General features: G+C 41.1%; 1 protein-coding gene across 1 annotated transcript in view; it reads right to left on the bottom strand.

Annotated features, from left to right (window-relative positions):
• Window positions 1–17152, bottom strand: part of LOC121549881 (polypeptide N-acetylgalactosaminyltransferase 11) — a 45392-nt gene extending 28240 nt beyond the window's left edge. Inside the window, exons 1-6 of the mRNA XM_041861839.2 lie at window positions 16880–17152; window positions 7264–7557; window positions 6242–6365; window positions 4791–4957; window positions 4300–4428; window positions 2829–3078 (exon numbers count right to left, since the gene is read on the bottom strand). Of these exons, the coding sequence (XP_041717773.1) occupies window positions 2829–3078; window positions 4300–4428; window positions 4791–4957; window positions 6242–6365; window positions 7264–7519 (926 nt within the window). The 5' untranslated portion in view covers window positions 7520–7557; window positions 16880–17152. The remainder of the gene's footprint in view (window positions 1–2828; window positions 3079–4299; window positions 4429–4790; window positions 4958–6241; window positions 6366–7263; window positions 7558–16879) is intronic.
• Window positions 17153–18386: the final 1234 nt, after the last annotated feature.

The following is an 18386-nucleotide window of genomic DNA, read 5'->3' on the forward strand; positions in this document are numbered from 1 at the left end:
ATTCCTTCACCCAAAGAGAAAGAAAATCCACAAGCAAGACAGCCAGAGCAGAGGTGTTAAGGTACCGAGCAAAAGATGCGTTGCCTTTGACTGAAAATGCCATGAAGTGGTGGAGATCTCAGGAGAAAGAGCTACCTGTACTTTCCACCCTTGCTAAACGGTACCTGTGCATTCCAGGCACCAGTGTGCCAGCAGAACAATTTTTAGTACTGCTGGCGACATAGTGAACGCACAGAGAAGTGTTCTGCGGCCAGATCATGTTGATCAGTTGATATTTTTGAAAAAAAATCTGTAGTCATTGAAGAGTAGCCTAGTAGGTTACACTTGATATTTTGTTGAATATTGTTTGTTTATTAAAATGAGAGTAGTAGCAGGTTCATCCACTGCTCATTCAACCTGAAGAAATGTTGGTTGCACTTTATTTTTGATATTAATACTGTATTTGTATTGTAATGTTGAAAAACAAAAGCAGAAGTAGCAGGTAAACCTACTGTTAATTCAACCTGAAGAGATGTTGGTTGCACTTTATTTTTGATATTAATATTGAATATTTTCATGTTGAAAAACAAAAGCAAAGGAGCAGGTAAACCTACTCTTTATTCAACCTGAAGAGATGTTGGTTGCACTTTATTTTTGATATTAATATTGTAATATTTTTATGTTGAAAAACAAAAGCAGAAGTAGCAGGTAAACCTACTGTTAATTCAACCTGAAGAGATGTTGGTTGCACTTTATTTTTGATATTAATATTGTAATATTTTTATGTTGAAAAACAAAAGCAGAAGTAGCAGGTAAACCTACTGTTGAAATGTTGGTTGCACTTACTGTACTTTTATTGAAAATGTATTGAATATTGAAAATGAGATCAGACAATTTTAACTTCCTGTTAATTCAACCTAAAGTGTTGTTTGCACTTTATTCAAATAAAATGTGAATGCATTTGCCATTCATTGTTGTTTACTTGTTTATTTATATTCATAATTAATTGATACCTGATTCCATTACAAGAAACAGGAATCTAGGAAACTTCACCTGCACTGTCCAGTATCCAGGTATTTATTTCAGTCACACTGGTTGAATTTTTGGCTAAAAGGTTACTGAATCGATTTCAAGTCACTGAATCGTTTCGGATCGTATCGTTCTAAATGAACCAATATCGTCCTTGAATCGTATCGACAACCACGAATCGTGATACAAATCGAATCGTTGTTAAAACGAATCGTTACACCCCTACTTTTTGGTGATGTATCATGCTTGATACACACAGGAAACTGTTGAGCGTGAAAACCCAGCAGAGTTGCAGTTCTTGATACAAACTGGTGCGCCTGGCACCTACTATCATACCCCGTTCAAAGGCACTTAAATCTTTTGTCTTGCCCATTCACCCTCTGAATGACACACATACACAATCCATGTCTCCTGAGTGGCGCAGTGGTCTAAGGCACTGCATCGCAGTGCTAACTGTGCCACTAGAGATCCTGGTTCGAATCCAGGCTCTGTCGCAGCCGGCCGCGACCGGGAGACTCATGGGCGCGCACTTGGCCCAGCGTCGTCCAGGATAGGGGAGGGAATGGCCGGCAGGGATGTAGCTCAGTTGATAGAGCATGGCGTTTGCAACGCCAGGGTTGTGGGTTCGATTCCCACGGGGGGCCAGTATAAAAATAAAATAAAACATGTATTCACTAACTGTAAGTCGCTCTGGATAAGAGCGTCTGCTAAATGACTAAAATGTAAATGTAAAATGTCTCAATTGTCTCAAGGCTTAATAATCCTTCTTTAACCTGTCTACTCCCCTTCATCTACACTGATTGAAGTGGATTTATCAAGTGACATCAATAAGGGATCATAGCATTCACCTGGTCAGTCTGTCATGGAAATAGCAGGGGTTCTTAATGTTTTGAATACTCAGTGTATATTCCAGAGCTAATTTTAAAACAAATCTCTCATCCATCGTCAAATTAACTACTACTCTGTGGCCTGGAGTAATGCAAGGGTTGCAAGTGTTAAATAGACTGCAAATAGTACAAAATAACTAATATGTATAGGTAACAGGAATTTTTTCTCATTTCTGCTTTTTACATTTCTTAAGGACTCTTGGAAGACTAGCCCCTGGGCTAAAATAAATCCTAATAAAATCAAAAAATAAAATCAATAACCTACAACACAAGGCCAAATCTACACTGGAGTTGCTTACCAAGAAGACAGTGAATGTTCCTGAGTAGACAAGTTACAGTTTTGACTTAAATCTCCTTGAAAATCTATGGCAAATCTTGAAAATTAATCCCCAACATCTTGACAGACCTTTGAAAAGAATAATGGGCAAATATTGCACAATCCAGGTGTGCAAAGCTCTTATAGACTTCCCCAAGAAGACTCACAGTAATCGATGCCAAAGGTGTTTCTAACATGTATTGACTCAGGGAGCTGAATACTTATGCAACAACTAAATTTTAAAAAAATCTTCACTTTGACATTAAAGTATTTTGTGTAGATTGTTGACCAAAAAATGACTATTAATTTTAATCCCAATTTGCGGCAGGTAGCTTAGTGGTTAAGAGCGTTGGGCCAGTAATCGAAAGGTCGCTGGTTCGAATCCCCGAGCCGACTAGGTGAAAATCTGTCGATGTGCTCTTGAGCAAGGTACTTAACCCTAATTGCTCCTGTAAGTCGCTCTGGATAAGAGCGTCTGCTAAATTACTAAAAATTTAAAAAATGTAACAAAATGTGAAGAAATCCAAGGGGTCTGAATACTTTTGCAAGGCACTGTATGTATTTGAACCCAGGTCTGGTTGGTTGCCTCTATGGTTACCCGCCAGGGGGTTGGTTACCTGATTGTGCCCACTGCTCCTTCGGGACTGTTGAGTTCTGAGGCGGGCACGGGGTCCCACTTGAAGTGCAGCCCCCAGTTGAAGCCCCCACGGACGATGGGCGAGGGGCTGTAGGCCAGGGTGTCGGCGCTAATGATGTCGATGATGGGACACACCACTGTTTTGCGGTCCCGCTGGATGAGAGCCAGCAGGGGCTGCAGCCACGCCTCGTTCACCTCGCAGTGGCTATCCAGGAACACCAGCACCTCCCCTTCAGAGAGGAAACACCAATCAGGAGAGAGGACAGAGAACAATGGGGAGAGTTCTCAGATCAGGGTTTCTTGGGGATAAGGGTACAACACTACAGTTTGGTTAATCTGTAGCATGGTCCCCTATATCATACTGCTGCTGATTATAATACAACACTATTACATCTGTATTGAACTTGACAGAAGACTTACAGTAAACTTCTTAAAGTTAAAGTTGTTTAAGCTGCATCCATGTCTCAGTGTGCATATTGCTACATGGTGTCAGAAATGGGATCCCTGTCTCAGATTGAATATTGTTACAGGGATCCCATTTCTGATACCATGTAACAATATTCACACTGATACAGGGATCCCATTTTGATACCATGTAACAATATTCACACTGATACAGGGATCCCATTTCTGATACCATGTAACAATATTCACACTGATACAGGGATCCCATTTCTGATACCATGTAACAATATTCACACTGATACAGGGATCCCATTTTGACACCATGTAACAATATTCACACTGAGACAGGGATCCCATTTCTGACACCATGTATCAGTGTTAATATTTTGTTACATGGTGTCAGAAATGGGATCCCTGTCTGTGTGAATATTGTTACATGGTGTCAAAATGGGATCCCTGTCTGTGTGAATATTGTTACATGGTGTCAGAAATGGGATCCCTGTCTCAGTGTGAATATTGTTACATCAGTGGGTAATACTTTTTATATTAAGGTCCCTTAATAAACCATTAAACAGTTTGTAAAGAGTTTACTTACCATGTATTAATCATTGTTCCTACATTTGTAAACGTCAATAAGCAATCTCTAAATAGTCATTTAAGCATTTATAAACATTATTTTAATTAAACTGCCTTTTTCGTCAGAAGGCTAGCATTCTTTTTATTTTTGCTAATGCTAAAGCAGCCCATTGGATTCCACAACACCTCCGGCAGCAACTCACCTCAACACTAGGCATCACATTTTCATTGAATCCAATGGGCTGCTTTAGCATCAGCTAACCTAGCATGTTGACAAAAAAGGCAGCTTAATTAAAATAGTGTTTATACATGTGTAAATTACTGTTTAGAAATTGCTTATTGACATTTACAAAATGTAGAATAAATTATAAAAAAATGGTAAGTCAATTCATAAAACACTGTTTATAAATGTTTTATTAAATATAAAGTGTTACCCATTATGTGAAGAGTTATGGTTTGGGGGGGCTCACCTGTGGCATGAGAAGCCCCTATCACCCTCCCTCGGATCAGTCCCTCTCTCTTCTCGTTACGGACCACCTTGACCTTGCCCTGGAGGTTGTGCTGTTGGACATAGCTGTCTAGATCTTCCTTCAGGTCAACTGTGGTGGAGGGACAGGAGAGATGCTTTCAGATGGAGCTGTTATCTTTATTTATACATGTAGATCCCATTGAGATCCAAGCTCTATTTTACAAGGCTATCTAAGCCTACTCATAAGACCCTTGACAAACTTTTCAGTTGATACAGACAACACTCTTTTTCAATATGTCAATACAATACCGTAGCCTGCGTTTGTTCTCCAAGTCGGTTATTGAAGCACACACACTGTAGACCGACACATTCCATGACAGCATCCAATCATTTACTGGCCGTTGTTATGGTCTGCGTCGCTCCGGCGAGCCTGAACAAACCAATAGAGTTCACGTCCTAAATAGAGATACACAACTGGAATGAGCAGCTTGCCTAGTTCACTGCTGTCATCCACCAGTATAATCTCATGCAGCAGGTAGGCCGGCGTGCGATCCAGGACACTGTGCACGGTGCGCAGGAGGGCGGAGAACGCCTCGTTGAAGAAGCAGATCACTACGCTGGCCGCGGGGAGGGACAGAGGATAGATCATGTCTCGGCACCTGAGAGAGGGAGGGGATTCACGATCAACACATATTGCATGTTAGCACACCAAGCAGCAATAGTTCTACAGGGACAAACAGAACTAGGATCAGATCATCTTTGATAATGACATGCATACAACACTCATTAGGGTGTTCATAAAATGATTAATTAATTCAATGTCCATTCAATAGAGAATTGCGTCAAAAAAACAACAGTCCAACCCCAATGTCTCTATCATTTATGGTTCAGAAGGTAGATGACTTACTCTGAGAATTTAGCATGTTTATAGTGAATGGAATGTCATCACGGACATGATTAACAAGTGGTCACTGCTCAATAGAACTCTGTGGTGCTGCTCCGTGGCAGAACAGTGCTAACTTCGAACGTCAACTGACAAGTTAACTTAGCTAGTGGCTGCAGGTTTGTGAATGAAAACACAGGCTTTTTCTAAATGAAATCCGCAGAATACAAAACAGGGACTAAATATTTATTTTATTTACAAAGCTAACAGACTGAATATCAATATCCACCCTCTGCGAAGACAATCTGTTCATGTTTTCATTGTGTATTTGAGTCCTTCACTTTAAATCGCCATAGAAACGGCCCCTCTCAACGTAGATTGATCGCCAATATAGCCAAGGATCTGGAGATTAAAATGACAAGAAAAATCTAATGATGTAGAGAACAATCTAATGATTCAGTCTGTGACTTTTAATAACAAAGAAACCAAAGTTTTGACCTTACTTTCGTAGCACCCTACACTCATGCTCTTTCACTGTGCAGCTTGTAATGCAACATTTGGCTCATGACTGTCACACCTACAGAACTTTCCTCAAACTTGTGAAAGTTGTGAAAGCCTTGCCCCTTGGACATGTTAACAGTTTTTACCCTTTGCTGTAAACTACTATGCCTTAACTACTCACTCTCTGCCATATCCTAACATGTCTGCAGAGTAAGCAGGATTTACAAACTCTCCTAAAACATTTACAAGCAACTCATCATAACACATAACATGTGGGATTACTCCAACCTGCAGGCCTACTTGTTAGCCACGGACCAGTGCTAAATCAATTCATTTCTAGACAGATGCTTTGGCTTGTCCTTTGATTTCGTAATTGCTACAAGCCAGGCAGAGAGATTGACATGATTTCCCATTTAGCCTTTGGCTACCGTCGACCTTCATGCGATGGCTTGCAAAGTGCTGAGTCAGTGTCAGCTGTTCACTCTGACTGGGTCAATAAACCCATATATATGCCATGCACACACACGCACACAAACACGCTGTCACGCTCTCAACTCACTTGTCGTCCCTAGTGTCGGGGAGGTCTCTGTGGTAGCCTAGTCGATTGCTGATCAGTACGTTGAAAGCGTGCTTGTGATAACCCATGTCTCGCACCTCCTGGTCTTCCTCATTAAAAATCATACCTGAAAAGGAAAAGATGGGATGATGGGGGAAAAAAGGATGCAAGTGGATTCAATCGTTCAGAATAGTACTTGTACTATTGTATTGTATTGGGTACTTGTGGTAGTTGGTCAGTGTGAGGATTCTATTGATGCATCCACATTGCCATGGTAACACAAGGGGCCTACATCCTGAGTGTGTGGTAATGGCTTAGGTTTACTTTGCTGATGAACTCCCTCAGCCAGCTGAAGGCCTCACTCCAATTCAAAAACATTTCAAAATTGCTTTTTCATTGCTGCAATGCACCATTTGTGTTTCGTCGTCGCACCTGCTTTCAGACAGTTTGCCAACCGAACTTGCTTAATGATAATCTGTAATGAGTTACGGTTAGCTTGATTGTTCCTATGTTTCTCACTGTCCAATTATAAATGGGCTTTGATGCATAAAGGCATTGTGGAATAGCCTAGGCGACACTTTGGAGTTGATCGTTTTCACATCGCTCTGCCTGCCTGTTAAATGTTTTTTTGGTTGACATGGGAGCAAACCAACATTACAAACTTCCCTTTGGGACCCATGAAGACTACAGACTGTCAAAACGTCCTAAGCCATTCCAGAATCTCATGGGTACGATTGAGCTTGTGGAGCTTTAAGAGCTCATCATTCTGGGTGTATGTGACACTCTGAAGGCAACAGGCCTACAGTCCATAGGAGTTGATTACGATGCAGTTCACATGAGCTTCGTTAACTAACTGACATCCATTTTGAGATTTTCTTCCAGGCCAGCTCCTTTATATAAACTGCTATGGTAACATAAATGTTCATGTCCACTCCTATAAAGTTCTGTATAAAGATAAGAGTGAAATCATCTTTGACCAATGGGGGTCATTTCAAGTTTTGTGCTCTGAAGGAGGGCTCACTTACCCATCTCCGGAGAGAGATTGGCCTGTTTGTTGCCTCCTGCAGGGACTGCCGTGATGCCTTGTTCTGGCCCTCCTCCAGGGCTCCTGGTGAAACGGGGCTGGAAGCGGTGGGCCTGGGGCCCCTGGATGGGCACATACCTGAAGGTGGGCCGGCCGCCGTCTTGGCCCAGGCTGAAGTAGAGGAAGAGCAGGACGGACCAGGTCACAGAGGTGAAGAGGCAGCCATAGCAGAAATAGCGCAGTGTGACGCTGCCCATGGTAGCCCTAGCATCGTCGGCGCTCCGTGCTCAGGCCCCTGTCGAGGAAACCAAGACAATAGAGAAAGGGTCTAGATAGAAGCTTACAGTTCTGCATTCAAGCAGTTCTGTGGTGCATTGAGTGAGTTCTCAGAAATGACTGAGTTTCTATGAATAGCCTGAAAGAACTTGTTATCATCAGGAAATAAATATAACTTGTCTTCTCTCAGGGAAGAAAACATGCACAAGTTATCCTGCTTTTTGAAAAGAGAACTTATAACCCACAAAACATCCAAAATAATATACGCCTTATTTTTGTTGCCCATCACTGGCAGAAAAACAAGGAATGTCAGATATGTGAGTTTGATTATAATTACGCGCTTTTTGGCACTGCATTCAAACAGATATACAAATCTTAATACAACAAAATAACCAAGCCTGGGGAAGCATCACAGTTTCTGTCAGATGAGCACAGCTGGGTGAAAACAAGGCTAGTCCTCTCTGATAAACACTTAAGCATGATTCACTGGTGACCAGATGCACATGGACGTCACAGAGTGTTGCTTTGCTGTGGCACTTAGTGGCTCGTTAGTCAGACCAGTGAAAAGGAATGATCAACATCTAGCTCAACATGTAAGGGTAAGTACCATTCCAGGAACCCAGGATGTTTAACATTAGCATTATTTTACAGCGAATGTGTCACTTATGCGTCATCGGGGCACTAAAAACAGTAATATGTACAATATTGACTGAAAACAGATGTGACAATGAAGGATGACTATTTCACAAGAAAAGCGTGATGAGGGAAGCCAGTTTTCTTTTGTTACTGAGCTGTCCAGTGATTTAAACAGAGAGAGAGAGAGGCGATGAGTCATTAGAGAAGAACATTTGGGATAGACAGAAAGAAGAAGTGCAAAGCCATTAATAGATAAACGCAGACGCAGTAGTGCATGTCATGAAAGAATCAGGCTAGGCCTAGTTGAAGTGGACAGACTGAGCTATGGTACGAAGCTCACACAGTGTGCCAAATGATACAGGAAAGAAACCAAGCGCAACATTCTATATGGCAGCGGTATTCAAAGTCGGGCTCGTGACCCTGAACTGCAGTGGGGTCGCCAAAATGTAAGAGTACAGATTATTATATGGGACAATATACTAACGTTTTTGAGAAAGATAATTAGAAAAATTATATTTTATTGAGTAGGCCTAATTTATTTGTTTATTTTCATTTAGAAAATGTAATGAATGAATTGAAGGTTATTTGTTGATGTAAAAATAAAAATGTACAGATTTTAAGGTTGTGTCATTAGATTTGAGGTGGGGTCACAAGAAATTATTGCGGAAAAGAAATTCTGCCAAGAAGAATGGGTTCCCCGCTGACATTTTTGTAATACCACTGCATTATGGCACTCTTATCTTCACTCTTATCTTTATCTAGACCTCAAGAGGTGAGCAATATGACTTGGGTGGTCTAGTGGTTAGTGCCGCCACTCACAGCCTGCATGTAGCCCCACTTCCTTTTGACCAAAGCAAAGACATTGCTTTAAAGAAGTTATATGTGCGAAATCCAAATTCTATGAAGGTGGTTCCAAAGTATGAGAAAGAATCTCAATACTTTCTACTTTAATAAATAAATGAAGTAAATTTGGTTAGTTGAAGTGCACCAATGCGCTAGTATGACCTGCTAGACTAGAGCCTATTTCTGCTAACAAAAAGGCTATAGGCTAGCTAATGTCGAAATGTTGATAGCTGTTTGTTTCCTAGAAACAAATAATTTTATAAGGACAAAGGTCTTTTGAATTTCACCAACAAGTGAACCATTAACCACACAAACAAAAATAGTTCACATGAATAATTAGGCCTATAGATTTACATACTAGGCTAACTAACACAAAAACTATGGTACTCAGAAAAATAATTAAACACATCAATGATTAGCCTAAATGTAAAACAAAATAGGCCTACTTCTGTATTGGTCTCAGGTGAGCTGACCTGAGGCTGAGGTGACCTGCTACTGATATAACAAACCAGAGATGATTCAGGGAAACAATAGAACGTTCTTGTCAGAGGGAAGAAGGGCTAAACTAAACAACATTTTCTTCTCCTAATGCGAAAGCAGTTGTATTTTTTAAGTATAAATACAATGAACATGCTTCAAAATAAACCAGCCAGTAAGGCAGTCTATGATTTAGGCTAGATGACAATTGTCAAAATACAGACATACTGTACAAGTCACTGAAACCCCACGTTATTTCATTTTAGCCTGGATCTTATGACATTGCAAAAATACATACAACTAAAATATCAGTAATTGGAGACCAGTCGTCCTGCTACAGTACACCATGACACCAATGAGGAAGGGCACTACCCGCTATGGAGATAAGCTGCCATCTGACGCCAGATCCTGGATGGCTTCCCTACTACTGACCTACACTAAACAAAAATAAACGCAACATGCAACAATTTCAAAGATTTTACTGAGTTACAGTTCATAAGGAAATTGAAATAAATTCATTAGGTCCTAATCTATGGATTTCACATGACTGGGAATACAGATATGCATCTTGGTCACAGATACCTTTAAAAAAAAGTTAGGGCCGTGGATCAGAAAAACAGTCAGTATCTGGTGTGACCACCATTTGCCTCATGCAGCGCAGCACATCTCCTTCACAAGAGTTGATCAGGCTGTTGATCGTGGACTGTGGAATGTTGTCCCACTCCACAATGGCTGTGCAAATTTGTTGGATATTGGCGGAAACTGGAACACGCTGTCGTACACGTCGATCCAAAGCATCCCAAACATGCTCAATGGGTGACATGTCTGGTAAGTATGCAGGCCATGGAAGAACTGGGACATTTTTAGCTTCCAGGAATTGTGTACAGATCCTTGCGATAAGGGGCCATGCATTATCATGCTGAAACATGAGGTGATGGTGGCAGATGAATGGCACGACAATGGGCCTCAGGATCTCGTCATGGTATCTCTGTGCATTCAAATTGCCATCGATAAAATGCAATTATGTTCGTTGTCCGTAGCTTATGCCTGCCCATACCATAACCCCACCGCCACCATGGGGCACTCGGTTCACAACGTTGACATCAGCAAACAGCTCGCCCACACAACGCCATCTGCCCGGTACAGTTGGGCCAGTCAGTATTCAAAAACTGATTTCAAAAACTAAAAACTGATTTTAGCATTAACGCCTGCAGTGTGAACAAGGCTTTAGAGAAATTGAGCTCTCTGAGACATGGTTAGAGGAGAAGCAGCCATGCTCCGGGTCCTACCCCCCTGCCCTGCCTAGGGATGCCATAAAAGCCAATGAGCCCAGCAACACGAGAGCCAATGAGCCATTTGATATTTAATCAACAATTAAACGCCAGCAGGGGAAGGTTTTACCCAGATAAGGCTGCCAACCCGCCTCATTATCTAATAATGATTCTTGCAGGGACATCTAGGCTATGTGCGTGATAACATTTAATGTCTAAATACAGTCATCCTATAATCCTATATGGAATAACAGATTCTGTGTCAACACAATACATTGACTGTTCATTGCCATTATTATAACGTCCTTCTCTGACATTGTCTGGCAGCGTGCACTGCAGGCATTTGTCTTCGTACTGTAACATGCATAGGGTAGCATCTCTCATATGTTTGTTTTTTATTCCATGTCAAACCACCCCATGCTTTTATAACTAAGGCAAAGGACAGACATACAGTGCCTTCAGAAAGTATTCATACTCCTTGACTTATTCCACATTTTGTTGTGATACAGCCTGAATTCAAAATAGATTAAAATGATTTTTCTTCTCACCCATCTACACGCAATACCCCATAATGACAAAGTGAAAACATGTTTTTAGAAATTTTAGCAAATGTATTGAAAATGAAATACAGAAATATCTAATTGACATAAGTATTCACACCCCTGAGTCAATACTTTGTAGAAGCACCTTTGGCAGCGATTATAGCTGTGAGTCTTTCTGGATAAGTCTATAAGAGCTTTCCACAACTGGATTGTGCAACATTTGCCCATTATTATTTTCAAAATACTTCAAGCTCTGTAAAATTGGTTGTTGATCATTGCTAGACAACCATTTTCAAGTCTTGCCATAGATTTTCAAGCACATTTAAGTCAAAACTGTAACTCGGCCACTCAGGAACATTCACCGTCTTCTTGGTAAGCATCTCCAGTGTAGATTTGGCCTTTTGTTTTAGGTTATTGTCCTGCTGAAAGGTGAATTAATCTCCCAGTGTCTGGTGGAAAGCAGACTGAACCAGGGTTTCCTCTAGGATTTTGTCTGTGCTTAGCTCCATTCCGTTTCTTTTTTATCCTGAAAAACTCCCCAGTCCTTAACAATTACAAGCATACCCATAACCTGATGCAGCCACCACTATGCTTGAAAATATGTGTTGGACTTTCACCAAACATAACACTTGGTATTCAGAACAAAAAGTGAATTGCTTAGCCATTTTTTTTTTTCAGTATTACTTTAGTGCCTTGTTGCAAACAGGATGCATGTTTTGGAATATCTTTATTCTGTACAGGCTTCGTTCTTTTCACTCTGTCAATTAGGTTAGTATTGTGGAGTACCTATACTGAACAAAAATATAAACGCAACATGCAACAATTTCAATGATTTTACCGAGTTACAGTTCATATAAGGAAATCAGTCAATTGATATAAATTCATCAGGCCCTGGCTGGGCCTGGAAGGGCATAGGCCCACCCACTGGGGAGCCCAGGCCCAGCCAATCAGAAAGAGTTTTATTACATACAGAAATACTCCTCAGTTTCATCAGCTGTCCGGGTTGCTCGTCTCAGATGATCCCGCAGGTGAAGAAGCCGAATGTGGAGGTCCTGGTCACGCGTGGTTACACGTGGTCTGCGGTTATGAGGCCAGTTGGACGTACTGCCAAATTCTCTAAAAGAACATTGGAGACGGCTTATGGTAGAGAATGACATTCTCTGGCAACAGCTCTGGTGGAAATTCCTGCAGTCAGCATGCCAGCATGCCAATTACACGCTCCCTCAACTTGAGACATCTGTGGCATTGTGTTGTGTGACAAAACTGCATTTAAGAGTGGCTTTTTATTATCCCCAACACAAAGTGCACCTGTGTAATGATCATGCTGTTTAATCAGCAGATTGATATGCAACACATTAGGTGGATTATCTTGGTAAAGGAGAAATGCTCAATAATAGGGATGTAAACAAATTTGAGATAAATACGCTTTTTGTGTGTATGGAACATTTCTGGGATATTTTATTTCAGCTCATGAAACATGGGACCAACACTTTACATGTTGCGTTTATATTTTAGTTCAGTATACAATGGTGTTGATCCATCCTCAGTGTTCTATAACAGCCATTAAACTCTATAACTGTTTCAAAGTCACTATTAGCCTCAAGGTGAAATCCCTGAGCGGTTTCCTTCCTCTCCGGCAACTGAGTTAGGAAGGATGCCTGTATCTTTGTAGTGACTGGGTGTATTAATACACCAGACAAAGTGTAATTAATAACTTCACCATGCTCAAAGGGATATTCAATGTCTGCTTTTTTTTTGTGTGTGTAAGCCAGTGATAAAAATAAATCCACATTTAATCAATTTTAAATTCAGTCTAACACAACAAAATGTGGGAAAAGGCAAGGGGTGTGAATACCTTCTGAAGGCACTGTACCTCCAAGTCGGTTGCTGTGGTTACAGACATTGGAAACTAAGGTCCTGCCCTTGAGCTCTGACAACAGGTCAAATAACAGGACTATCAGCGGTGGCTACTGTTGTGACATTAGGCTGACTACAGTATGTCTGTGGTTTAGGGGTCCATACTGTCCCATTGATCCATGAATGAAGAAGGGACCAGTGCCAAAAAGCTGCTAACTGTAAATGCCAATGAGCACACATAGCCTAATGCTACATCAGGACAGTGAGGCCTAACTGCTCAATGCTTGTCGCATAGCTAGTAGGTCGTGAATGCAAATTGAGGAAAAATGAGGCGAGTTGATCTCGACACTGTTTAAATGGAAACGGCTTAGATATTGTGTGTCAAAGCACTGCTTCTCAAGAACACTAACTTTCAAAATGACTCTGCTGAATTTATTACCAAAATCGATATCCATTTCAGAGGAGCACGGGTTTCACACGGAGGAGTTGAGTGCTGTGAGGCCAGAGTTTTGCGAGAAGAAGAATTAGACCGTAAATTAAAGTTGGCACTGAGCTAATGGGATTCATCAGATGTAGCCACCATGGTCCTGAGGGACAATGGCGTTTTAAATTGTACCACAGAAAAGAGAACAGAGCCTGGCTAATTTAGTTCCTTTCTGGTTCCAATTTAGAAAATGGGACAAGCAGCACAAGTGCAAATATAATTTTTAGTCTCTCTCTCTCTCTCTCTCTGGCATAGTCCTGTCACACACCACACTTTCACACGAAAGAAATGGTACAAATATGCTGAACTGGCCCCATTATAAAATATGAAAAGGGTAGAAAAACAGAAATGCCAGTGTAGTCTATGTGGTCTATAATTAGCCACCTGGAGCCTTTTTCCAGCTGAAACAGTAAAGAAGGGGCTTGTGCCGTTAGGCTAATCCAAAGCTGCCATATTGCAGCAGGCATTTGGACTGGACTGGAGCTGCCTGTCACCACCATGGACCCACAGAGGGGTAACAGTACAGCACAGTAGAATAGAACAGAGTAAAGTTCAGTACAGTAGAGTTCACGAGAGTTGAGTACACTATAATGTACTGTATTAAACTCTACTCTACTGTACTTTGATGTCCAAACTTGTGAAACAGACGTCTACGATTGGTTCAGATTTGGTCCAGTATGGACCAACCAAATTTGGTCTTGTTTGGGGGCAGAGCTCATTAAAATAATAGCCAGTGTGTAGAATAATATCCAAATATGCAAAGGAAGATATTGCATATTTATACCTTTGTGTACCTATTTAGGATACATCACCATGAAGAGAATGCCATTCATAAACATAATTATGTATTTCTGTGTAGTACAGACCAGGGACCCATTTTGAAATCGCAATTCCGTTACCGGGTTTAAATTCACTTCACTTACTGTAGTTCAATAACCAAAATATATTTTTTCAAAGTCAGTGTGTATTGTCATAGCTGACACCCCAATCTTTCTGCAGACATCGTTGAACCTTAATTCGGAGCCGATGTCAGGTAAAGAGTTTTTTTTCTTTTTTCTTAAAGGGGCAGTGTTGTATTTTGAGAAAGGCTTGAATAAGCTAAGTAGCCAATAGGCAGAGGGTATCCTCGCATTCTCCAAAATGCAACAGCCACAGGACAACTTTGTTTGGACGTCGTAAAGGACCATTAGCCGGAACTGAAGAGTTATAGCTAGCTAACGACCTCCTTTTCCACGTGGAAAAAACGGTGGACAGAGACTTGCTAGCTAGCTGGGATGTTCTACAAGGAATCTGCCTCCCGAAAAAAGCTTCTCCCAAGTGGGTGTGACACCGTCTGCCCTGGCCTGTCTCCCCCTGTCTGGTACAGGTACCCCCGCCACACTCCCCCCTCTCTCCCGAGCTTTCGCTCGCCTCCAGCACACACGCACTGTTGGGGCGAGTGACTCTGAACTTACAATGGCTAGATCCAAGTCGTTATATTTTTTTATTGCGCTTTATGCTATTTGCCTCATGACTCCTGCGTGGTTTGTTGACTATGAACTTGCTTGTTTACCCGACCGTGGGACAGACTTTGTTCCCACACTCGGGACTCTGACTCTATTAGTTACACAGACTCTTGGCCACCCATCCTATTCTAACCACCTCTCGCCAGCTTTGTATTCATGTTACGTGATGAAATTGCTGTATAATATGATCTTGTTGCCAACACTGCAGAGCTCTCCCTGTCCTCTGCCGTACCTTGATTGTATTACTGCTGATGGTATCTGGAAATGTGCATGTACACCCTGGCCCATCTACTGTCGCTAGCCCCAATTCTGCTCTGATATCTGCTTCACTGATTTCTGATCACGTAAAAGCCTGGGTTTTCTGCACGTTAACACTAGAAGCTTATTACCTAAAATGGATCAATTGAAAGTGTGGGTTCACAGCTCTAATCCAGATGTGTTGGTCATTACTGAGACGTGGTTAAGAAAGAGTGTTTTGAACACTGATGTTAACCTTTCTGGTTATAACCTTTTCCGGCAAGACGGATCTTCCAAAGGTGGTGGAGTGGCAATCTTTACCAAGGACAAAGCCTGCCATGGACGTTTCCCAGTTGCTTTGAATGTTCAAAATCAGTGTTAGAACAAAACAAGTCCTTTTTGGCTAGCCACAGCAGTCAACTAGCTAGCTGTTTAGCTTTCTAGCACATTCACTAATTTGTTTGTAAACAATTAACAAGATAGTTAGCTACCACATGTTCTTGTCAAACTGTCAACAGAATAGCTAGCAAGCAACAACATATGTCAAATAAGTCTAAAAATCACTTGAGGGTAAAGAAATCAGATTTTACTGTTCAGACAAGTCATATGGCCAGGAATCAGATTTGTATCTGACTTCAAACGACCTACAAAGGTGGTTTGAAATGTTACTTAAAATATCCGATTCCATGTGCTTTTTGGCTGTTGAAAAAGAACAGATTCTAATCGTATATGCCAAAAAAAAAGAGGATTTTAGTCACTTCAAATTGCCAATGTGAACAACGCTTCATTTAAAACTGAAGCTAGTATTGATGGAAGTTTCTTCAGGGGCATCCACACCATTCCAACCAAATCAAAAGATCTAGGCCAGGATCACACCCAACCAGTGAAAGCTCAACAGTGCCCATGCCATCTAGTTTATTTTTCTGCATTGTATTTTGTATTATGATTAGGGCTGTCAACAATTAACATTTTTAAATGAAGTTAATCGCAGGATCCTCCCCTGATAACATTTTCATTTTCTAGCCATGACCAATTTTCATGGCATCCTTGATTCAATAGTTACTGACGTGAGAAAACCGAATATCCAATATAACATTATTTTACTAAAATTTCGAGCAGGTGAAGGTCAAACTGAATAGACAACCTGCTAGCTATATCCATCTTTAGCTATAACGTTAGCTATCTACCTAAAATGATTGGCAAACTTCTACTTTCAAACTTCTAACTGTTAGTTTTTAGCGCGCAATGCAAAATAAAAGACACGCTAGCTAGTTACAGAAACTAACTAGCTTTAACTAACACGAGTTGAAATGTATTGGTCGCTCCTTCATTTCAGTCAGTGATCACACTAAATAATAAAACAATAAGCAGCTAACAGTAGCTAATCAAAACATGCTTTGCTGTCCGCTAGTTAGCGCGAGCACTGAAATAGCCAATGAGACTCGATGCCAACATTTCTGAAAATAAAAAGTGTCATGTAAAAACTTACAATGCACTTGCTTCATTGACATCCCAATTTGTCTATGCTGGTATTGCAAATTCCGTTGGCTAGGTACTGTTAAACAGACTGCGTCAAGTGATACTTCCCAGCCGCGGTCAGTACACCACACAACAAGCACCCTCGTGACACAAAAAACTACATCCCATCCAAATCCGTTTCTAGCTGCTTGGCGATTCTCTTTGGTTTAAAATAACCCAATGCACCAAGTAAATATATATAGCTAACGTTAGCAAGCTAGCTACCTAGTTACTCTTCCCTGAGTTTGGGCAGAGATATTAGAAAAGGAGGAGATAACAAACCCCGGGGAAATGACTTGAGAAACGCATACGCTCTGCCCAGCAGACTGTCGACCAATCGCGTTCACGTTGTCATGGTGCGTAACGAGGTTACTAAGCTAATCGTCAAGCAATGCTTTCTAAAAGTGAGGGTATGAGTCGAGAAAGTACGTAATATCACGATTTCAAAGCTATATGATATTACAAAGAAGTTGTGTAATGTTGTACTTCTTGTTTACGTAATTCACGCTAATGTTTTTTTTTTGTTAGCGCCAAATTGACTCCCATTCACTCCTTGAAGGAAGGATCGCCTTGTCCCAGAATCGCACAGAATGCACCGCGCGGCACATTGACGACGCATGGGCAACGTACACAATGGGCGTTAATACGATTTCAATTGAGTTTTCCATCTCCTCATAAGTATCTCTGGCTTGGTTGCTAACGCTGGTTTACCCAATCAGATATGACTGATTCACACAGTTCAGACCAATCGAAACTCGAAAATTTGCAGTCGACGCAGCATAGCATTCGTGGAAACCAAGACTGTTCTCAGAGCAGGCCTAGGGTGTATTCATTACGGAAACCGTTTACCGTTTAAGAACCAAACGGAAGCAAGTGAAACGAGTAGGGACCTACCTAAATTTGTCAACAGACGAAACGTTTCGCAAAATAATTGGCTTAATGATTACACACTTTAATAATGGAACACTAGTCACTTTAATAATGTTTACATACTGCTTTACTCATCTGTAAGTCTCTCTGGATAAGAGCGTCTGCTAAATGACTAAAATGTAAAATGTAAATGTATTCTATTCTACTGTATTTTAGTCAATGCCACTCCGACATTGCTCAATCTAATATTTATATATTTCTTAATTCCATTCTTTTACTTTGAGATTTGTGTGTACTATTGTGAATTGTTAGATACTACTGCACTGTTGGAGCTAGGAACACAAGCATTTCGCTACACCCGCAATAACATCTGCTAAATATGTGTATGTGACCAATAAAATTTGATTTGATTTGACCTCTGGTTGTAGACAATGTACATATACACTAGATGACTAAAGGGGGTGCGGTTTTGAAGCCACCGCGCCTCCATCTTGGCACTCCCCCGCCATTGGTGTGGTCCTCTGTAGCTCAGCTAGTAGAGGGTGCTTGTAACGCCAAGGTAGTGGGTTCGATCCCCGGGACCACCCATACACAAAAAAAATGTATGC

This window comes from Coregonus clupeaformis, chromosome 34 (genome assembly GCF_020615455.1).
Source record: "Coregonus clupeaformis isolate EN_2021a chromosome 34, ASM2061545v1, whole genome shotgun sequence".
NCBI lineage: Eukaryota > Metazoa > Chordata > Actinopteri > Salmoniformes > Salmonidae > Coregonus > Coregonus clupeaformis.